Source organism: Coenobita brevimanus, chromosome 26 (genome assembly GCF_032717465.1).
Source record: "Coenobita brevimanus isolate Jiangsu-jjx chromosome 26, ASM3271746v2, whole genome shotgun sequence".
Lineage (NCBI taxonomy): Eukaryota > Metazoa > Arthropoda > Malacostraca > Decapoda > Coenobitidae > Coenobita > Coenobita brevimanus.
In genome coordinates this window covers 24,498,989-24,522,926 of record NC_136979.1, presented here as the reverse complement: position 1 = coordinate 24,522,926, position 23,938 = coordinate 24,498,989, and the positions used below count along the sequence as shown (strand labels likewise).

Below are 23,938 nucleotides of genomic sequence, written 5' to 3'. Positions count from 1 at the left end.
AAGCCTCCCTGTTCTTCTCCAACTAATTTCTCTGTTCTTTCTCTAACTCTGTTTATAAGTATCCTACCATACACTTTTCCTATTATACTAAGAAGACAAATGCCCCTATGATTACCACCAGTTCACTTAATATTAATAAACAAATAATTATTACTGTAATTTCACGTTTTTGACAACTAAAACTGAAATCAATGCAGTTATTATTTTTCTTCTACCATAATAGATTGAAATAATAATAATAAAAAAAAAAAGTAGTGTAGTGCTTAAGTAAATTGAGAAGGGGTAGTGGGGGGGTTAAATGGTGGGGTCGTCATCTAGGAGATCGACATCCAACTCTGCCTCCTCGGTGCCATGCCCCCTCACCATTCTCTTTTCCTCTTCTTTTCTACCTTTTTCCACTTCTCCACACACTTCTGACACTTACGAGAGGTTATAGGCACCACCTCCTCACTGTAACTATGTGATGAACTCATCTTGTCACCCCCCCTTGAACCCCAATAACAACAGCTCATCTTGTCACCAATAATCCACGATAAATGGGGTAGAAATCCAATACGTAATAATTATGCACCTCAGTGAACACGGGAGGGAAGCTTCACCGGCACACCGGGCGGGTCACACGCTTGTTGATTGGCTGCTCTGGGGGAGTGGCAGAGAGTGAGAATGCTGATTGGTTTGGGCTGTGTGGCTTAGATGCCTGCCTGCTCTGATTTGTTCGCCCGGCAGCATGGACAAACTCACGTGACTTTGAGCCCCTCTACCACTGTCCAGAAGGCCGAATCTTGTATGGCAACCAGTGCTGTCACTGAGAAGAGGGTTAAGCCTGTTATCTCCCCTACCTAACTCAAAACCAGTATATTGGTGGGGATGCCCCTGTGGCTCTAGACGCCTCATATATATATATACAGTAATCACTCTAATATCCGGACGCCCAATAACCGAACATCCCCACTAACCGAACCTTATCGTCCTGGGATCAAACATTCCCAAAATGGTCCGAAAATCCAAAAAAATTGGAAAAAAAACCGATTTTTTGCCGTCCGTAATTTGAACTTGCCGCGCGCGCCGCGTGAGAGCATTGTTTTGGTTCGTCATTCCTCCGACGTCCGATAGAGCGCCGCTGCATCATCCCCACTTCCCGCCTGTCTCTCACCGCGACTGGACCTGCGCTGTTCGTCATGGCTGCCCACGTGCTCGCTTTTGTGGTGGTGCCGTACTTGCTGCAAGGCCTCCTGCTGCTCTCTGCCCTACTCTTAGTGTGTGTGATGATGGCCCCGCCTCCTGAGAAAAGGAAGAGAGTGGTGTTGACTCTGGAGAAGAAACGGGAGATATTGGAGAAGGTTGATGCGGGTTGGTCTTCCTCTCGCATTCTCCGCGAGTTCAACCTGGCCCGGTCGACTTTGTTTGATATCAAGCGTTCCCGAGACAAGCTCATGCAGTACACGGCTGACTTCTCGTCGAGAAGCAAACGCAACGTGGAGAGGAAGGTTATGTTTACTCCCAAGTATGCAGAGATCGACCGCTCCACGTTGATTTGGTATCGACAGCAACGTGCAGCTGGTGTGATGGTTCGTGGAACGGAGCTGAAGGCTGCTGCTGAGAAGTTTGCAAGGCTTCACGACGCCCTAGACTTCAAGGCATCCGAGGGTTGGCTCTTCGCGTTCAAGTTGCGACATGGCCTTACTAACCGTAAAGCACATGGCGAAGCATTGGACGCTAACGAGGATGGAGTGGACGAGTTTCGGCACAAGGTGAAAGGCTTGATCGACAGGGAGGGCCTCACTCTCGGTCAAGTCTATAACGCTGACGAAACTGGCCTATTCTATCGCTCGGTGCCAACGAACACTCTCGCCGATGAGACGGAGAAGCGTGTACCTGGCCGCAAGCTTTCTAAGGAACGGATATCTGCTTTGTGTTGTGCCAATGCTAACGGCATGCACCGGCTTAAGCCCGTTATTGTTGGCCGTGCAAAGCAGCCTCGGTGCCTTCGTGGGGTGATGGATGTCCTTCCTGTCGTATGGTACCATTCTTTGAAAGCATGGTTCACAGCTGTGATTTTCAAAGACTGGTTTCACCATCACTTCGTCAAGGAGGTCATACATTACCAGACGAAGACACTGGGAATTCCTCGCGACCAGGTAAAGGCTCTCCTTCTCCTCGACAATGCACCTGCCCACCCGTGCGGCAAGGACTTGGTTGCTGAGAATGGCCGTATTAGGTGCATGTTTCTGCCACCTAATACGACTGCTCTCATTCAACCAATGGACCAAGGAGTGATCGTGGCAACAAAGCGCCTGTACCGTCGGAAGTTCCTGGACGAGGTGATGGTGGTTCTCGAGGACGAGGACGAGCGCAGGGAAGGACGTGACACTCGAGGCAAGCGGACTTTGGAAAACCTTCGCCGCTACAACATCAAGTCTGCGCTGTACAACTGGGCTAGTGCATGGAAGGAAGTCCCTGTGAAAACTCTTGAAAATGGTTGGTCTCGTCTGCTTCTCGGAACAGATGTGGAGTACGATTTCCTAGGGTTTGACGTGGATGACTTCCATGCACGGCTACGCACGCACGGCGACGATGTTGATGTGGACGATGTTCGTGAGTGGTTGGACGACGACGAGGGCGATCCTGGGTATCAGACGTTGTCTGATATCGAGATCGCGTCTTCGGTTGCTGGTGTCAGTCCCGAACTTGAAGATTCCGACGACGAAGGCGATGATGATGCAGACTCCGCCCAGCAGGACACTACTCCAGCCATCCCCAAGCTGAGCGCACTCCGGGAACATCTAGAGTTCGTCCCTAGACTACCTGGAACACCCGGACTGCGACAGGGAGATGGGGCCCTTGGGACTCGTGGAGGAAGTGCGTGCTTTCCGGCAGCGCATCATCAATCGCCAGAATCGTCGGTCCTTGCGTCAGTCAACGATTGACAGTTTTTTCAGGCCCGTGACCCCCGCTGTGCCAAGCCCTGGTTCCACTCCGTTGCCTCCCAAGACAGGCCCTCATGCTCCGAGCCACAGCCCAGCACATCAGCTACAGTGGAGTCACCGCTCGACGTGAGTTTGCGGCTGTCTTCAGAGTCTTCTGTAGTCGGTACGCCATCACCACTACCCACCGATGCACCCCTTGGACGCCTGCCAGTGATACTCTCGGGCTCTGACAGTGAATAAACAGCAAGAACTTCTCCACTAGACCACACGGGAATTTTGAGTGTTGTGCAGTGAAAAACGGTGTGTTGTGTTAAGGTTTTCAAGTTGGGAGAAAAGACTAAGTAGAAAAGAAATTTAACGTAACTAACCTTCTTTGTTTTGGCTTTGGAAACTTAAAAAAACTTGGGAAAAGTTAATGTGCAACACTTAAATTTAATGGAACATTATTTGGACTAAAGTGAACACTGTGAAAAGAACGGACTTCTGTGTGTTAGTGACTAAGTTCAGTGCAAGACTTCAGGAAGAGTGTAGTGCAAGTGCTTCAGGAAATCGTTCTTACTGTCAGAGTCCGAGAGGAGGCGGTTATTCATCGAGGTGGCCAGGGACTTGCTGTAAGTAGCCAAAATGTTTCATGTTGTACTATTTTCCATACTATATTTACCAGAATGTTTCATATTGTATTTTTTCCCATACTATACTTACCAGAAAGTGTCATACTGTACTTCTTTCCATACTAAACTTACCTCATGCATGTGCAGTAGGAATGGGTTTTTCAGAGTTCGGTTAGGTTCGGTTAGGTTAGGTTCGGTTAGAGTCCATAAGTACCAGAATGTTTATTAATGTATGAACATACTTCTAAACCCACATTTTATGTGTCTATTGCATTTATTTCAGTCATTTATGTGCCTTATTGGTGTGATTTGGGTGTTAAATAGGTGCTATGCATGTCCGGAGGGAGTTGTATAGGTGTTTCTCTGTGTTAGGGTCCGTAAGTACAAGTCCATAAGCTGGGGCCCAATATCCGGACAAAACCAATATCCGAACCTACCGATGGCTCTATTGATCCGGATATTGGAGTGATTACTGTATATATATATATATATATATATATATATATATATACAGTACTGTATATATACAGTAAACTCGCCCCGAACACGCTCGCAATTATACACGGTTAGTGCTGGGATACGTATAAGACAACTTATGATTAAAGAACCATTAAGAAAACTATAAATTTACGCAAGAGAAGCCTTTGAGAGGCCAAATCCTCAAACATCAGCTCAGCATGCACGGTTTGTTTTGATCACGTGATGTGATTCGCTGTACTGCTTTTCCTCAGTGCTGTATTTGTAAGTTAAATATTTACAGTACTGTTCTGGTAATTTTATGTGCAAGTTAAAGTATTATTAAATAACGTTCAAGCAAGAAATAAAGTCTTATAACAAGTTTTCTGACAGACGTCAGAATATTACCTTTTTTATTTGTTTGTTAAATATTTGCTGTACTGCTTTTCCACAGTACTGTATCTGTAAGTTAAATATTTACTATTCTGGTATGCACTAGTAAGTTAAAGCACTTAAAGAAAGTTAAAGCATTAAATAAAGCCTTGTAACCAGTTAACCTGATTTATAGATTACACAAGATCGGTGGGTTCCAAGACAATTCGCCATCATGTCAATTCCCCGTCAAAACATGGACGATTCCCCGTCAGGACAATTCGCACCTTGGATGATTCCTTGTCATTCTATAAATATACTTATATTAATTAATCAATACTTTTATAAACATACTTATTATTAATTAATCAATACTTTAATAACTATATTTCGGGGGGATCCAACAAAGTCTATGTTGTCTTGTTATTGTTGTGACGACGAACTGGCTTGACAGCGAATAGTCCCGAAACCATTTTGCTCCCTAGACTCCCTAAACGTGGTATTTTGTTGTTATCTGCCACTGGTAATCAATATGAAGCACTTTAAGTGGTTAGAAGTTTATTTAATGTTATAACTTACAAATACAGCACTGCACAGCAAAACTTCGACATACAAATACGTAAACACAAGGCAACATTCAGACGCCGATTGGTTTCAGCATTGGAATGTTGCCTTGTGTTTACATATTTGTATGTTGAAGTTTTGCTGTGCAGTACTGTATTTGTAAGTTATAACATTAAATAAACCTTCTAACCACTTAATGTGCTTCATATTGATTACCAATGGCAGATAACAGCAAAAGATCACATTTAGGAGATCTAGGGAGCAAAATAAGGAGTAGCTGAAACTTACGCGGTTTCGCCATGTTAGAAACGAAACCCACGCATTGGAGGTGAGCTTGCTGTATATACTCATATATATATATACAGTATATACATGTACAGTAAAACCTCAATATAACGGACTTCAATAGGCTGGAATTTGCTTTTATCGGAATCGAGGTGCTACCAGACTAAATCCCTTTATCGGAATCGAGGTGCTACCAGACTAAATCCCCATATATCAGAAAAAGTCCGACAAAGCCAGAAGCAGTCCGGACTGCCTGACCATTTCAGCTATGTTCACCACAAAAAGGTAAATAAAAGTCATGTTTATCAGTGTACAGTACAGTACTATTATACATAATATAACATTTCATTAATGTTGTGAACTTATAACGCAGTACAGTACCGCAATGGTGGTCAAAAGTTTAAAATCCATTAGTGCGATCCAGACTAATGCCTGATATATCGGAAAAAGTCCGTATTAGCAGGGGCAAGTCCAGATATCGATTTTATTAGAATTTCGCATTTTTTGGAATGGCTTGGGCCCGAATTAGTCCATTATAGCGAGGTCTTACTATGTATATATATACAGCTACTGCAAATTGACTTAGGACCTCCCCCCACAAGGTATTAAAAAACACAGAAATCACAGCATATTACAATGTTTGTTCATGAAATGCCATTCATTAATATGAAATCATGTTTCCTTTGTTCTTCAGGACCAGTTGGATGCATTTTGGCATGGAATCACTTCGATCTCTAAAGTAATCTAAGGACATTTCTTTGCACCAAACATCTGTCAGCTCAGTCTTGAGGTTGTCCAGATTGGGTGTCTTCTTCTCTACCATGATTTTCTTCATCTTTGCCCAGCAGTTTCCTGTCGGATTTAGATCCAGACCGTTTGCCAGGCAAGTCAAAGACCTCAATCTGATTACCCTGAAGCCATTCTGTCACCTTTCTTGACTTGTGACATGGAGCTGAATCGTGCATGAAAAAGTCACACCCATGAATAGCAAAAAAGTTTAACAAATGATCTTTCAGAACCTGAATGTACCGGCCATCATTCATCATCAAGTTCTTGGGAAGAAAGTAGAGGCCTCTCCTTCCCATTTCACCTGAGAAACATCCCCATACCATTACAGATTGCGGGTGCTTAACAGTCAGCACCGTGTAAGCAGGGTTATATCGACTATGGGAGGCAGGTCGACGAACCTTGGCAGAATGCACCTGGAACACTTGAAATGTGCTTTCATTGGAAAACAGAACTTTTCTCCATTATTTTCTGGTTAGGAGGGCCGATAGGAGGTTAGTGAGGGATGTTAAAGTTGTAGGAAGTGAGGAGTGTGTGCAGCAGCACAAACTATTGATTAGTGATATGGTGCTTAAAGAACAAATGATGAAAAAGAGGACTTATGTACCTAGGAGGAAAATATGGAAGCTGAAAAACCAAGTAGTAAGGGATGCCTTCTATAGCGAGTTGAGGAGAGTGGTGGCTGAACAGGGAGCTGTAGACAGAGGCGTTAATGAACAGTACAGAGCCCTCAAGAACAATTTCTTGAGATTTACTGATGTAACATGCGGCTGGACAAGAGGACCACCAAGACATAAAGTAACTTGGTGGTGGGATGAGGGTGTAGAAGCTGCAATTATGGAGAAAAGAAGGCTTTTCCGGGAATGGAAGAAGGGTGGTAGCAAAGAGGAATATTTGGCTGCCAAGCGTAGGGCTAGGAGAGAGGTATACAGGGCAAAGTCTGAGTCACAGAGACAATTACTTGATAACCTAAATCATGGGGAAAGGAAAAATATATTTAGGGTGGCAGGTCAGGTGAAGAGGGATAATCGGGATATCATAGGTGAGCAGTGTGTGAAGAACGATGAAGGAAGGGTAGTGGTGAACAGTGAGGATATTAAAGATGCATGGAGAGAGCATTATAACCGGTTGTTGAATGAGGAGTTTGACTGGGACAGGGAAGGTTTGGAGCCAGCAGATCCAGTGTCTGGCCCTTGGCCTTTGATTGATACTGCTACTGTGAGTGAGGCAATAGGCAGGATGAGGGTGGGGAAGGCAGCAGGTGTGTCTGGGTTGACTGCCGAAATGTTGAAGGCCTCAGGCGATATAGGGGTGAGTTTAGTCACTGACCTGATAAATAGGATTATTTATGAGTGTGTTGTCCCAGATGATTGGCTGAAGAGTGTAATTGTAAATGTGTATAAAGGGAAGGGTGATGCCCTGGAAAGAGGGAATTTTAGAGGTATAAAGCTTTTAGATCAGATAATGAAGGTAATGGAGAGAGTTTTAGAAGGTATGATTAGAGAAAGAGTGAATATTGATGAGATGCAGTTTGGGTTTATGCCAGGTAGGGGGACCACTGATGCCATATTCATTGTTCGACAGCTTCAGGAAAAATATATTGGTAGGAGAAGGGATCTTTATTTTGTTTTTGTTGATTTGGAAAAGGCCTTTGACAGAGTCCTTAGAGAGGTGGTGAAGTGGGCAATGAGAAAGCTTGGCTTGGAGGAGTGGCTGGTTAGGGTGGTTATGGCCATGTATGTGGGTGCTCACACCCAGGTGAGAGTGAATGGAGATTTGAGTGATGAGTTTTCCGTGAATGTTGGTGTGCATCAGGGGTCAGTCTTGAGTCCCATGTTGTTTATCATGGTACTTGAAGCCCTTTCACGTGACTTTAGAAACGGACTCCCGTGGGAGTTGTTGTAGGCTGATGATTTGGTGTTGATTGCAGAGAATGAAAGGGAGGCGGAGGAAAGGTTTAGGAAGTGGAGAGATGGTATGGGGCAAAAGGGTTTAAGGGTAAATGCAGATAAAACAAAAGTGATGATATCTAGGGTTGGTGGCGGTACTGTCAAAGACAAGGGAGAGTGGCCACGTGCAGTTTGCCACAAGGGCGTGGGAAGTAATTCCATCTTGTGCGGTGTGTGTGATAAATGGGTGCATAAGAGATGTAGTGGTATCAGAGGTAGACTGCGAGATAATGCTGATTTTATGTGTACGGCGTGCCGGGGTGAGCAGGTGGAGATCGTCAGACGTGAAAGAATTGAACTTGCTGGTGAATCTCTTGAGTGTGTGGAAGAGTTTTGTTATTTAGGAGACATGTTGTGTGCTGGAGGTGGGGCTGGATGAGAAGTGGTTGGAAGAAGTTCAGGGAGCTCTTGCCTCTCCTGACATTGAGGGGGCTCTCCCTACGTGCTAAGGGGTCTTTGTATGCAGCGTGTGTTAGGAGTGTAATGCTGTATGGCAGTGAGACCTGGGCAGTGAAGGAGGAAGACATTCGCCGGCTCAGACGTACAGAAATGACAATGATTAGGTGGATGTGCAGTGCGTCCCTGCGTCCAAGGCCTGGAGGGGCTGGGTTTACAATGGAAGAGTTGAGAGGTAGGATGGGACTGCAGTGTATTGGTGTTGTGGTGAGGAGAGGTAGATTGAGGTGGTTTGGACATGTGGAGAGGATGGGGGGTGATAGTTGGGTGAGGAAGGTGAGAAGTGTTAATATTGGGGGTGGGGTTATGAGGGGTAGACCGAGAAAGACATGGGACGAGGTCATTAAGTGTGACCTTAGGGTTAAGGGACTGAACAGGGAGGCTGCAATGGATCGTGCAGCATGGAGAGCCACCATTAGGTGACCAAGGCCGACACATGCAAGCATGTTGGAGCCTTTAAAAACGAAAACGAAAACGTCCAGTGTGTATACTTCTCGGCAAAGCAAATGCGCTGCTTCCTCATGTGGTCAGTGAGATGCAGTTTCTTGGCTGCAGTGTGGCTTGGCAAACCCAGCTCCATCTGCAAGCAGTGTCAGATAGTTCGAACTGAGATGTCTTGTAACAGTTTGGGATGCATTCTCTTCAATTTTGCTGCTGTCAGACAAGGATTCTTGATTACAGGTAACTCGCACGGAACACGATCTCACGGAACGCGCTCGCAATTATACACGGTAAGGGCTGGGATACATATAAGACAACGTAAGATTTAAAAACCATTATGAAAACTACAAATTAACGCAGGAGAGGCCTTTGAAATATCAAATCCTCGAACGTCACCGCAGCGCGCGGTTTGTTTTGATTACGTGACGATCTAGGCGGGAAATTATTCAGTGAGTGAGACATTCCCGAGTACAGTAGCACAGTATTTGTAAGTTAAATATTTACAGTACCGTACTGTTCTGGTAAGTTTATGTGCAACTTAAAGTACTATTAAATAACGTTAAAGCAAGAAATAAAGTCTTATAACCAGTTTACCTGATAGGCGTCAGAATATTGCCTTTTTTATTTGTTCGTTTTTTCCACAGTGCTGTTCAGTATTTGTAAGTTAAATATTTACTGTTCTCGTATGTACTGTACTTGTAAGCACTTTTAAATAAAGTTAAATCATTAAATAAAGCCTTGTAACCAGATAACCCGAATTATATGATTACCCATGATCGGCGTCGGAATATTGCCGTTTTTGTTTGTTCGTTAAACTCTTACTGTACTGCTTTTCTACAGTACTGTATTTGTAAGTTAAATATTTACTGTTCTGGTATGTACTTGTAAGCAATTAAAGCATTAAATAAAGGAGTTAACCTGATTTATATGATTACCCATGATCGGCGTCGGAATATTGCCTTTTTTTTGTTTGTTCGTTAAAGACTTATAATAAGAGAAAAATACATTTTTGTCTTGGTATCTTTACCTATTTGCTCAGGTTTGCAACTTGTAGAAAACTGTGAAAACTTTCGGGAAGTGAACGAAAATCTGGGACATGACCTTGACTTCACCGTCTCAAGTATCATCTGTCATTAGACTGTCAGTTCACCACCGGCTATCGTGATGAGTGGATGTACGATTTTTTCGCTCGTGGCCATGCCTAACCACACATAGTTACACCCATTATCTCGACCCAGACAGAAAATACAACCTTTTTCCTCCCTTGCAAAACACAAACAACCACCCTGTTTACGAGGCAACAATATATATTGCGAAAATAACAAGGTAAAATGATAAAGATGAACGTAAAATGATTGAGAAAGATGAACATGTTATGACGGAAAAAATACGTTTTCCCTGTCTGTAAACGTATTTATTTCTGCTTTGCATCTGTATTTGTAATAATTAGACTTATTGTTCGTTCTGAAACTGCATTACGATTCTATTTTTAGCCATTCTCGTGGTGTGGGAGCTGGAAGTTGTGACACAACTTCCTTATTGCTAATCGGACTGACCCTCCACCTTATTCTCCCGTGGCAGAGTCTAGCCTTGGAGGACGTGCAGTTTTCTCATTTAGGACTGAAAATTCAACTCTTTCGCTCCCTTTTCCAAGCATGGGCACAACGATAACGTAAAAAATAACTCGAAACTACCATAAACATATATCAAAAAGGTGAAAATGTATTCATAACATTTTTTTTTTTTTCCAGCCATTCCTAACTGATTATGTACTGAAATCATTCGATATCACAGTACTGCATTTCTAAGTTAAATATGTACTGTTCTGGTATGTACTTGTAAGTTAAAGCACTGGTACCAGTTAACCTAATTTATTACCTATGATCGGCGTCGGAATGTTTCCTTGTGTTTACGTACAGTATTTGTGTGTGGAAGTTTTGCTAGGAGTACTGTATTTGTGAGTTATAACATTAAATAAACCTTCTAACCACTTAAAGTGCTTTCTAGTGACAGATAACAGCAAAACAACACATTTGGGGGGTCTAGGGAGCAAAATACGGAGTAGTTTAAATATACGCGATTTCGCACCTAACACGGCACGGTAGGAACGAAACCCTCGTGTTCCGTGCGAGTTACCTGTACTTGAAAATGTCCATTGTTTCACCACATATAAAGACAATCTCTTTATGAAATGCAATGATTGTTTCACTTTTCTTACTTATTTATATGACTGTGAATATTATTTTACAGGTGCCATGTAAAGAAACACATTAATATGTATAACCTAGACATTACATATTGCTTTTGAATGGTCTTGTCCGTTTGTCAGGTAGAATATGGAGTCCCTTAAATCCGAAATCCCTTAAATGGAGGTCCCTTAAATCGAGGTTTGTGTGTGTGTGTGTGTGTATATATGCATATATATATATATATATACACACTGGTATACAGTATATGTGATATATACTGTATATGTAAAACACACTATGCATGTACAATTTCAAACTGGGGGAGCTTCACCCCTCCAGAGGCTCCTAACATTTATATTTAATTTCAGACCTGAGAAATTGTAAATTAGCCTCCAGATCTCATGAAACCTCCATATTGCTGGAGAGGGTTCCTGCAACACAACAGCCATGGCTGCATTGATTTCAAAATCCTCACTGTACTCTGGCACAAGAGTTGGAGCACTCTGGCTGTAAATTCAGAAGTAAATCGCTGACTGTTTCCGTCAAATTCTGAGGAAGGCCGCTAGAAGGACAGTGAGTGGAAGTGAGGGACAGTGAGTGGAAGTGAGGGACAGGAGGGGCATGTAAGCACACATAAATTAGCTCATTAAATGATTTAAATGATAATCCCATTATTATTCATTTGCAACAAAAGCGTTATAAAAGACGTGTTCCCAAATGTAACATCAATAAACAGAACTTCAAAATCCTTGAAATCCTGGTGAAATCGCAGGACAGCTCTCATGCAGAGGATTTACAACAGTATAGAGAGGATAAAGAGCGAGAGATGGACGAGGAGAGTGTATTTGAGTGAGGTGGAAGGGGGGAGGGGAGACCAAGGATGAGATGGAGGGATGGAATGGAGAGGTACATGAGAGAGGGGTGTGTGAGCTGGGAGCGGGGCACTGAAATGGCTGGGGACAGGGCAACATGGAGACGATTTGTTTGTGGCCACCCCTTACTGGATTAAGGTGTCTGGCAATAGACAGATATAGAGAACAACTTAACCTTATGCAACCTAATTCAGGTTAGTACAGTTCCTTCGCCTACTGCACGAGCTCAGAGTGCACGAATAGCATTGTGCGCGAGTGACCAAAAATAATAACTAAAAACCTTGAATGCGCGAGTTTCCTTCACAAAACACGAGGTAGAGGCAAGGAGTGGCTCAAAAACGCCATTTTCCATGAGTACGCAACCCTCCCCTCACACAACGCGCCAATAGTGACCTACAGCCTCGTGGGGAAGGTGCTCAAGAGGAGTCTACAGTAAGATCTCACCAATAACAACTTCGACAATAACGTTTTCGGCAATAACAGTAAGTTAGAATAGATACCAAGTTTCTATAATAATGACGGTTATTTCGTGAATACCAAGTTGTTATACTACTAATACATCCATAACAAGATGAGGAATGACATGAACAAGCAAGAAGAGATGAAGGAAATTGCTGAAGATGTGAGCAGTAGCGAGGAGGAGAGGGAGGATCCTCCCCTCATCACCTCCCCTGACTCGCCGGCCACTGTCCCCTCCTCCTCCACTGCCCCACCTGACTCACCAGCTGCCTCTTCCTCCACCTCCAAAGCCCCACCTGACTCACCTGCTTCACCTGGCATACCTGCAACCTCCACCATAATGACTGTTGCTGCATTCTAGACGAAATGTAATTTTCGACAGGCCGTAAATTTCTTTGTCAAAGCCTGGAACAATACAACATTGGCAACCGTTAAACAAGAGTGGTGCGGCCGGGATGGCGGCGGGGGCACTCTAAGTGTGTTGCCAAGCCTTGGAACCCCTGTTATTTAAGTCCATCAGGCCTGTTGTCTAATTTTGTTAAGGTGACTGCCCATATTTTTGTTATTGTAGCCATATCTGTAGTACTATCTATCTATCTATTGCCAGATGCCTCAATCCCGTTTGGGGTGGCCACAAACAAATCGCCTCCAAGTCGCCCTGTCCCCCGCCATTTCACTGCCCTGCTCCCAACTCACACCCCCCTCTCTCATATACCTCTCCACCCCATCCCTTCATCTCATCCTCGGCCTCCCCCTCCCTCTTCCCCCCTCCACCTCACTCACATACACTCTCTTCGTCAGTCTTTCACCCTCCATCCTCTCCACATGGCCAAACCACCTCAGTGTGTTCCTCTGTAGTACAATGTCAGAAAAATTTGACCTTTATTATGTCTCTAAGGGCCAAAAAAGTTCCAGGTATGAGGGGGTACCGCCCATATGTTATTTTTCCCGTAAGATTATGTATTCTCAGTGCATGAATTCACACTGCACAAGGTCAGGGACCGCCCAATCTCTCGCGCACTGTGCGAGTGAACTGTATTTACTTTACTGGGTTTCAACTGAGTCTGACATGAATCTTTAGTTACCAAACTGTCCTCTTAAGGTTTCTATCTGTGCCTTCATCTATAGCTTCCTCTCTGGTCATTCTATAGTCGCTGTCATAGACAGCCATCGTTCTTCTCCTAGATCTATCAACAGTGGTGTTCCTCAGGACTCTGTCCTATCACCAACTTTCTTTCTTTTATTCATTAATGACCTTCTAAGCTATACATCTAACCCTATCCACAAGTACGCTGACTCCACCCTTCACCTTTCCATTCAGTTCCTGCAATGTCCATCTCAGCAGCTACTTCAGCAAACAAGGGATGAGGCTATGGCACACCTAATGTCTGACTTGGCTCGAATTTCAGACTGGGGTAAAAATAATCTTGTTTTTAATGCATCAAAGACTCAGTTCTTACACCTACCAACCGGACAAAATCTTTCACAGGAATACCCATTAATGTTTAATAACATCCAGCTTAATCCTGCATCATCCTTGAACATGCGTGGGATTTCACTCACTCGGGACTTATCTTGGAAAGATCATATTACATCTCTTGTAAAATCTGCTTCCAAGAGATTAGGTGTGCTAAGCTGACTCCATACCTTCTTTACCCCTGCACAGTTGTTGACTTTATACACAGGGTTTATCTGCCCCTGTGTAGAGTACAACTACAGTATCATGTGTGGGGAGGCTTCCCACATACAGCTCTTCTCAACAGGGTGGAGTCAAAGGGTTTTCATCTGATTAACTCTCCTCCTCTTACTGGCTCCTTTCAACCTCTGTCTCTTCATCGCACTGTTGCATCTTTATCTCTTTTCTGTCGCTACTTCAATGGTCACTACTCCTATGAACTGTCTGCCTGCATCCCTGCAACTCTATGATGGGTGCATAGCACTCATCTAGCAGCAAACTCTCATCCCTTTTCTGTATAACTCTCTAACGCAAGAGTTAACCGTTATTCCCAGTCTTTCATTTATGAAACAGGTCAACTCTGGAACTGTCTCCCTCTCTGTATTTCGTGCTAGCTATGTTCTCCAGTCTTTGAAACGCAGTGTGTCCAGTCATCTCGAAATGACCGAGTCTTGAATTTGGCTCTCACATGTATTTTTTTTTTTTTCTTGGAAGGAACAGTTTGTGGGCTCATGGCCTTTGGTTCATTCTTCCTGGCATTAAAAAAAAAAAAAAAGTAGTAACTTTTTCACTTCCATGCTCACTTCCCTGTATCTTATCACTGCTTTCAAGAAAAAAGCAACCTTTCTTCCTTGTTGTACCCTTTCAAGCACTTCACCTTCTAATCTAAACTTCCATCCTTACAGAACTCATCACACTTCCCAAGTACTTAAACGCACTCACATTTTCCATTTCCTCCTCATCCAACCTCACTGTACATTCACTGACTTAGCTTCTCTCAAAGACCATAACTTTACTCTTCCCTACATTCACCTTTAGAGTCCGTTTCTTACATGTGGTACTCTCCCACACTCATCCACCAAGTCTTGTGGCTCCCCTTCATCTTCTCTTGGCAACACAGTATCATCTGCAAACAACAGTACCGGGAGTTTCCAAACACTGCCCTCTCTCATTAGGGCTGCTCCATTATGTCAAAACAACTGGTGATGGACTTAAATTGGGGCCAAACTGACCCCAACGCCCACAAAGACTGACAGCCATTTGAGTGTATTAACTGATAAAGTTTTATTGGTTCAGTAAATCACATCAGCTAATCCAGGAAATCTGACACAACCATACTGTAGACCACCTTATTTTGAATCCATTCCACTATAAACTTGTTTACGGAAATGCATATTAAACGTAAAATCCAATATATAATTAATTACCTTGGATCTCCCGTCAATTCTAAACTTACATGGAACTCTTTCCCTCTGCCATGAGCCACTCTAAGCATGATATCATGTGACTAATGCGCATGCTCGGACCTCATGGCCAGTGAGATTAAAATCGACCAAAATGCGGGCCAATCAAATCACTGACATTGTATGCACATCTTCAAATGTCAAATACCCTTTATTTCAGTCAGTTGCACAATGGCTTCCTCTTGCAATGGGTGTACAGTATTCAGACAGAATACAAGGCCATCACTCTTTTTTTGGGGGAATAACATTTTGGAAGTTCACATCACTCGACTTTGTAACAAAAAATACTTTTACTGGTCGATTTTAGTGTGATTTGAATGAATTTGTGCTTCGTTTTTGTCGGAAATAACTTGATTTGAAAATAGGCCTACACAAGGCTATCTCCACAACAAATGCATTCCAACAAAAAATGAAAAAAACACTGAAATCACACTGAAACCACATTTCTAACCTAACCTAACCGTACCTTACCTTAAATGTCATCATCAGAGGATTCAATATCCCCAGTGCCTCTCTTCCTGGTGTTGCAAGTGTCCTGACGACGATATTTAAGGTAAGGTAAGGTTAGGTTGGATTAGGTTAGTTTAAGACAGAAATGTGATATTCTGATACTTTTAATGTGATTTGAGTGATTTTTTTTCTTTCAATTTTTGTCAGAATTCACATGTTTTGTGACAGTCTTGGGTAGGCCTATCACCAAAATGAGTGATTTCCAACAAAAATGAGGCTCAAATTCATTCAAATCACACTAAAATCGACCAGAAAAATATTTTTTGCTTTGAAATCGTGTGATGTGATTTACTGAAAATTGAGTTTTATCATTTACCCCGTGGGCTGCGAGCCACAGCTCAAGCTGGGTAGCGTCATGTTGCGAGCCACAGCTCAAGCTGGGTAGTGTCATGTTGCGAGCCACAGCCCAGGCTGCGCTGGTCGTGCACCACCACTAACTACTCCACCCCTACCTAAACTTATGCATGGTGCTATGCAAAGATGGAGAGCGATTTTTTTCTCCTCACCAGATGATGCCCTGGATTTTATTCATTTTTTAACTACTCCCCTACGTAAACTTACACATGGCCCTATGCAAAATCAGAGAGAGATTGGATGTTTATCTTCAAGTTTATAATAAAAACTAAAAAAAAATTTCTTCTTCCTTTTTTGTGCACCACGGGGTGGGGGAAAAAAAAAAAAGGATAATTGCACAATCCACGGGTTAAATCGTCTAAACTACACATTTACGCAACTTTTTAAAGCGATCACTGAGATGATTAGGCTTTACCGTAGTATAAGTACAACTGTATATTAAATGTATGGGTGATACTCCTACACTTTCACCAAAATGAAAAAGATGTCACCGTAAGTAAGAGAATAAGGCAGCCAATAAAAACTTACCTGCAAAACACTCGTATTGGGAGTGATTTTCACCGGAACCCTCCGTCCATTAGGGCACAAGACAGTCACTGATGAGGTGGCCATTATAAGTAACTGTTTAACACAAGCTTTTAAAATAAAACTAATATGAAACCTAGTCTTCTGAGGGATACTATCGTTGCGATTAATGTCTTGATCCTGAGACTCGAAGAAATTGGATGGCAACCACCCCTACCCCAGCAGCATGACAACACAAGTCTCAGGATTAAATCCGGCTCGCATACAACTGATTATATCTTGTAATTCTATTAAGACTTAAATATCATTGGTTTTCTTCTTAAAATTATTAAAATTGTGGAATGCACATTTTCTTTTCTCCAACCTATCAATATTTAAACCAAATTCACAGTTTTTCCCAATATTATGTGAACTGCGCCCTTGACTCATAGATATCATCAATTGATAGAGCGGTCTTGCTCATTAGAAAATTCCGAGCCGGTGTGACGTCACGTTACCATGACAACAGCCATGCTGGTTCTGAACGCTAGGTGGGTCGGCTTCCCATCCCTCTAATGCCTAGTGTGCAGCTGGGTTTTCTTTCTAGACCGGAGCTTAGACAAATAAGAGAGAGTCAGGACACAAAAACTCAAGGCAACAATCTTGCATGTGTATTGCTAAATTCTACAGTGGAACGTGCAGGTCACAAAAACAGTTATGCTGGACAATTATAATAATAAGGCTTAGATATCGGGTGTTAGTATCGCACAGGATACTACTTAGGACACGATCGGGTAAGGTGAATAGCACTTAAGGCAGAGAACCTAAACACTATTGTTTTGGGAAAGTCTAGGTCCTGTATACCGGTGGAGTTTGTGGCACTATTTTCGCCGCTGGCAGGCTAACTGGTTTGTCGGTCGGGTCGTCAATTATTACTCTTGCACTGGGGCCTCTGTATGAACTTATGTGAGGCGGTGTCACTATTTGGTACCGTGTTGACTGAGATAGACCCTTATTTCACTGCCTTGCCGTGTTCACTGTTTCACTGTTACCTTACTTATTCCACCTTTCTTTTATACTATTACTGATGTTTTGCTCACTGACTTTCCATATTCTGACTAAAATGCAAAAGAACACCGAAGCAGACAGCAACAATCCACCAGAAGGAGCCCATGGAGGAGTGTACAAGGCGCGAATGAGCTCCGGGCGGAAACGGCCCAAGTCCACCCGGGCCGCGCGCCCCTATGATACGGAACTCGCTCGCCGCCACCATAGCAGGAATACAAGATGACCTGCTGGGCGACCTGTCCATCAATCAGACCGAGGTGGAACTGTTTCTCCAGTTCCAAACAGCACCCCTGAGACGGCCGGTAGCCGCTCACCCTCCTAAGGAGAAGGCCTGAAGCCGCTCTGGAGGAAACGAGGAGACGGCCTGAAGCCGCTCTGGAGGAAACGAGGAGATGGCCTGAAGCCGCTCTGGAGGAAACAAGGAGATGGCCTGAAGCCGCTCTGGAGGAAACGAGGAGACAGCCTGAAGCCGCTCTGGAGGAAACGAGGAGACGGCCTGAAGCCGCTCTGGAGGAAACGAGGAGACGGCCTGAAGCTGCTCCCACCTTCGTCAGTGGATGGCCTGCAACCGCTCGGTAGGTGTCCTACAAAGAGACGGCTTGTGGCCACTCGCCCTCCTACAGGAGACGGCCTGAAGCCACCCTGGAGAAAACAAGGAGACGGCCTGAGGCCACTTCTGCCTTCGTCGGGAGACGGCCTGCATCCACTTGGAAGGTGCCCCTCGGAGAAACGGCCTGTAACCACTCACCCTCCTACAGGAGACGGCCTGACGCCACTCCAGAGGCTAATCAGGAGACGGCTGGTAGCTGCTCCTGCCATCATCAGGAGACGGCTGGCAGCCACTCTGAAGGTGCCCCCGGAGAGTCGGCCTGTAGCCGCTCTACCCTCCTGCAGGAGGTGGCCGGTAGCCACTCCGAAGGTGTCCAGAGACAACCATGGCCAGTAGCTGGGCCCTACAGCCAGAGACAGCCTGAAGCTGCTCCTTCGTCAGGTGCTGAACCCGGTCCACCTACCCATGACTTGGAGGGAGCCCCCAGCCTGGAGGAGTATTGGAGAGGCCCTGTGATCACCACCGGGCTCCTCTTCCTACAGCCGGTGGAGACACCCCTGATGGACCCCGACGCCAGTCAACGCCGCAGCTCACTCCTGACGGTGTCCCCGACCTTCAGGGACCACAGCTCCCGCAACCTCCCAACCGCCTCTCAGATTCCCGGGCGGGACCTCCCTGCACCCAGATGCCGGAGATCCTCATCCTCCATCAGGTGCCTGATTCAAAAGTTCAGGCAACTGTTTGTCCCCAGCCCAGAGGGCCAGACTCCCACCCCCAGCCCCAAAGCCTCAGGATCCTACGTCCCCAGCAGCCCCAGACAAGAGAGGACGCCCCTCCATGCTGTCCCCTGCCCCCAGGACCTAGCAGCCCCTGGCAGATCCCAGCCCCATCAGTAGGGAGGCTGAGACTCCGCTGCCGCTCCTTCACCTGACTGTGACACGTCCGACTTGACAGTGAAAGTGAACACACGCAGCATACAGACAGTGTAGGAGTGACAGATTAAAGTGAGCTTGTGGTTAGAGTGTAAAAGAAAGTGGTAGAAAAAGATAGTGCAATAGTGAGACAGTGAAGGACGGGTCTACCAATGTGAACAGTGCCGCCATATCACGTGAAGGTCATACATAGGCCCCTGTGTTAAACTTCCAGTACTGCCAGCTCCATCCAGGTACACAGTGAAGTAGTGTAATGGTGATCTACGGGCCGAGGTATAGTGAACACTCTATCCAACAGTGACGGCACATCTCGGTAAGACCATGCTTAGGCCCAGTGTAAAATATTAACGCTACCCAGGGAAATCAGACAACCACCACCACTGGCCTAGGAAATCTAAACTCCCCCACCAACATAAGTGTCTAGCTCAAGTGTCGTTCACCCTAACCAATCTGGTCCTCTACAGTATCCCGCGTGATACTATTACTCCATATCTACAGCCGAAGAATTATAATCGTCCAGTTTATTTGTATTTGTGATATCTGCTCGTTCCTGTGTAAGATTTAGTAATACACATGTAAGGTGTTGCCTTGAGTTTTTGTGTCCTGCCTCTCCCTTATTTGTCTAAGCTCCGATCAAGAAAAAGAACCCAGCTATTCACTACGTGCTCTAGGGACCGGAGGCCGACCCTAAAACACCTAGCATTACACTGACACTAACTGTTCTACCCTAACTTCATTATGTCACGGACACTGCTTTCACTGTCACTCACTGTTGGGACTGGGAGTACTGGCAGTCAGGTACAAGGGCAGCAGAGATGACCCAGCCTCACTACTGACAGGGCTGAGTTCTGCCAGGGGCCTCCATATTCAGGGGCCACGGGATCGCGTGTAGGGACGTCCTCTCTCGTCCAGGGCTGCTGGTGGCAAAGGGTCCCGCACTTTCAGGGCTTGGGGTGGGAGTCTGGCCCTCAGGGCTCGGGCCGAAAAGCTGCCTGAACCTATCGCTCAGATGCCTGATGAAGGACGAAGATCTCCGGCATCGGAGTGAAGGGATATCCTGCCCAGGGATCCTGGGAGTGGTCTGGAGGTCCCGGGGGCTGCGGTCTCCAGCGGTTGGAGACGCCATCAGGAGTGGGCTGCAGTGTCGGCCTCCGTCGGGGTCCATCAGGTGGGTCCTCTCAGGAACCAGTTGCAGTGAGAAGAGACCAGTGGTAGTTACAGGGCCTCTCCAATACGCCTCCAGGCTGCGGTCTCCCTCTGAGTTGTAGTTTCGTGGACAAGAGTCAGCACCTGATGGAGGAGCGGCTACAGGCCATCTCCTGCCATAGGGCCTGGCTACTGGCTGTGGTCTTCTAGGGGCGCGGCTACAGGCCATCGCTAAGGCCAGGCTACTGGCCGTGGCCTGGAGAAGGAACCAGCTACAAGCCAACTCAGGGGCACCTTCAGAGCAGCTACAGGCCATCTCCTGACGAAGGTGGGAGCAGATACAGGCCATCTCATGATTTCCCTCAGAGCAGCTACAGGCTGTCTCCTTCAGGAGGGTTGAGCGACTACAGGCCGTCTCCTTCAGGAGGGTTGAGCGACTACAGGCCGTCTCCTTCAGGAGGGTTGAGCGGCTACAGGCCGTCGCAGGAAGGGCACCTTCAGAGCAGCTACAGGCCATCTCCTTCAGGAGGGTTGAGCGGCTACAGGCCATAGCGGGAAGGGCATCATCAGAGTGGCTACAGGCTGTCTCCTGACAAAGGTGTGAAAGGCTGCAGGCTGCCTCCTGTTTTCCCTCAGAGCGGCTACGGGCCATCTCCTTCAGGAGGGCTGAGCGACTACGGGCTGTCTCAGGGGTGCTGACTGGAGCTGGAGCAACAGCTCCACCCCAATGTTGGTTGGGGAAGGCTCACCTGGAAGGTAGTCTTGTATTTCTGCTATGGTGGCGGCGAGTGAGCTCCGGGTCATAGGAGCACGAGGCCTGGGCGGACTTATGTTGTTGTCACCTTGAGTTCCGGCATGCTGTCGCTGCTCCTCTGTGGGCTCCTTCTGGGGGTGTTAGGTCTCCCTCTGTGGCACTATACTGCATTTTACTAGGGTTTGGTGGGGGTGAGGGACTATATCTCTCGGGTGGTCGTGATTGTCAGCCTGATTTAGTGCAGACTGGAATGTGACTCCTTCCGTTGACAAGGTGTGAGAAGGAGGAGATGGAGCTGGTAGTAGACCTATTGCCGTGAGGTGAAGTGTTAGGGTTTGCGGAGGGCTGGGGAGATGGTGATGATGAGGAGGAGGTTGTGCTGTGGGTGGGAGATGGTTGGAAACGTGGGTAACTGCATGGGGTGGGGGTGGGGGATCGGTTTGGGGAAGTGGATTGAGCGGGACAAGTGGGGTAGAACGGGGAGGTGGCAGGGGTGGTGGTGGTGAGGAGCATGCGGCTAAAGGCGACATCACTCTCAGACAAAAGTGGCTAACATGCAAGCCAGTTTTGTGAGCCACTATCCAAACTGACCCACAGTGAGCGAGATTTTGCTTGCGAGGGAAAATAGATAACAATTTCCACTCAGAGCTTGTTGATGTGATTAGAAATTGTAATGCTAGGTGTTTCAGGGTCGGCCTCCCGTCCCTAGAGCATCTAGTGAGTAGTTGGGTTCTCTTTCTAGACCGGAGCTGAGACAAATAAAGAGAAGCAGGACATAAAAACTCAAGGCAACATCTTACATGTGTATTACTAAATCTTACACAGGAAGGAGCAGATGTCACAAATACCAACAAGCTGGACAATTATAATCCTTGGGCTGCAGATATGGAATAATAGTATCACGCAGGATACTGTACAGGACCAGATCAGTTAGGGGGAACAACACTTGAGCTAGACACTTATGTTGGTGAGGGAGTTGATCTCCTAGGCCGGTGGTGGTGGTTGTCTCGATTTCCCAGGGTAGCGTTAATATTGTACACTGGGCCTAAGCATGACCTTATCGAGACGTGCCGTCACTGTTCCACAGTGTGTTCACTGTACCTTGGCTCGTAGATCACTTTTATATTAATTTACTATGTACCCGGGTGGAGCCGGCAGTACTGAAACTTCGACTCAGGTGCCTATGTATCTTCACTATCTTATGGCGGCACTGTACACTATGGTAGGCCCGTCCTTCACTGTCTTACTATTGCACTATCTTTTCCACTACTTTCTTTTATGCTCTAACCACCGGCCCACTTTACTCTGTTACTCCTACACTGTCTGTATGCTGCATGTGTTCACTTTCATTCACTATCAGGTCGGACGTGTCACAGTCATGCGTAAGGGTGGCGGCGGAGTCTAAGCCTCCCTACTGACAGGGCTGGGATCCTCCAGGGGTGGCTAGGTCCCGGGGGTGGGGGACAGCACGTAGGGGCATCCCCTCTCGTCCAGGGCTACTGGGGGTGTAGGGGCCTGAGGCTTCTGGGCTCAGGGTGGGAGTCTGGCCCTCTGGGCTGGGGCCAAACAGTCGCCTGAACTTCTGAGTCAGGCGCCTGACGGAAGATGAGGATCTCAGGCATCTGGGTGCAGGGAGGTCCCACCCAGGGGTCTGGGGGGTCGGGAGGCTTCGGTCCCCGCAGGTCGGGGATGCCGTCAGGAATGAGCTGTGGCATTGGCTGGCATCAGGGTCCATCAGGGGCGTCTCCACCGGCTGTAGGGAGAGGAGCCCAGTAGTGGTCACAGGGCCTCTCCAATACTCCTCCAGGCTGGGGGCTCCCTCCAAGTCGTGGGTAGGACCGGGCTAAGCACCTGATGAAGGAGCAGCTTCAGGCCATCTCTGGCGGTAGGGCCCAGCTACTGGCCGCAGCTGTCTCGGGACACCTTCGGAGTGGTTACCAGCTGCCTCCTGCAGGAGGGTAGAGCGGCTACAGGCAGACTTTCCAGGGGCACCTTCAGAGCAGCTTCCGTCCATCTCCTTATGAAAGCGGGAGCGGTTTCCAACTGTCTCCTGATTGACCTCCGGAGCGGCTTCAGGCCATCTCCTGTAGGAGGGTGAGCAGCTACCAGCCGTCTCTCCAGGAGCACCTTCAGAGCAGCTTCTGGCCATCTCCTGACGAAAGCAGGAGCAGCTACCGGCTGTCTCCTGATTGGCCTCCGGAGTGGCTTCAGGCCGTCTCCTGTAGGAGGGTGAGCAGCTGCAGGCCGTCTCTCCAAGGGGCACCTTCCAAGCTGCTTCAGGCCGTCTCCTGACGAAGGCAGGAGCGGCTTCAGGCCGTCTCTCCAAGGGGCACCTTCCGAGCGGCTTCAGGCCATTTCTCCGAGGGGCACCTTCCGAGCGGCTTCAGGCTGTCTACTGACAAAGGCGGGAATGGCTTCAGGCCATCTCCTAGTTTCCTCCAGAGTGGCTTCCGACCGTCTCCTGTAGGAGGGTGAGCAGCTATCAGTCATCTCAGGGGTGCTGTTAGGAACTGGAGAAACAGTTCCACCCCGGTCTGATCTGTGGACAACTCACCTGGCAAGTCGTCTTGTATTCCTGCTATGGTGGTGGTGGGCGAGTTCCGTGTCATAGGGGCGCGTGGCCCAGGTGGACTTAAGCTGTTTCCGCCTGGAGCTCATTCGTGCCATGTACACTCCTCCACGGGATTCTTCTGGTGGCTCATTGCAGTCTGTTTTGATGTCCTGCTGCATTTTACCACCGTCAGCTGGGAAAAAGTCACAGCCTCATGCCTGGAGGTGATAAACTCTTGTATCATAGGTGGTATAGACTGGCTTGAGGTGTTGGAGGAGGGCGT

The 23,938-nt window shown here is 46.6% G+C and overlaps 1 protein-coding gene across 1 annotated transcript in view; it reads right to left on the bottom strand.

Moving 5' to 3' along the window:
* Nucleotides 1-16,771, bottom strand: part of LOC145394188 (tether containing UBX domain for GLUT4) — a 673,993-nt gene extending 657,222 nt beyond the window's left edge. The window contains exon 1 of the mRNA XM_080268173.1: nt 16,679-16,771. Within this exon, the coding sequence (XP_080124299.1) occupies nt 16,679-16,762 (84 nt within the window). The 5' untranslated portion in view covers nt 16,763-16,771. The remainder of the gene's footprint in view (nt 1-16,678) is intronic.
* Nucleotides 16,772-23,938: the final 7,167 nt, after the last annotated feature.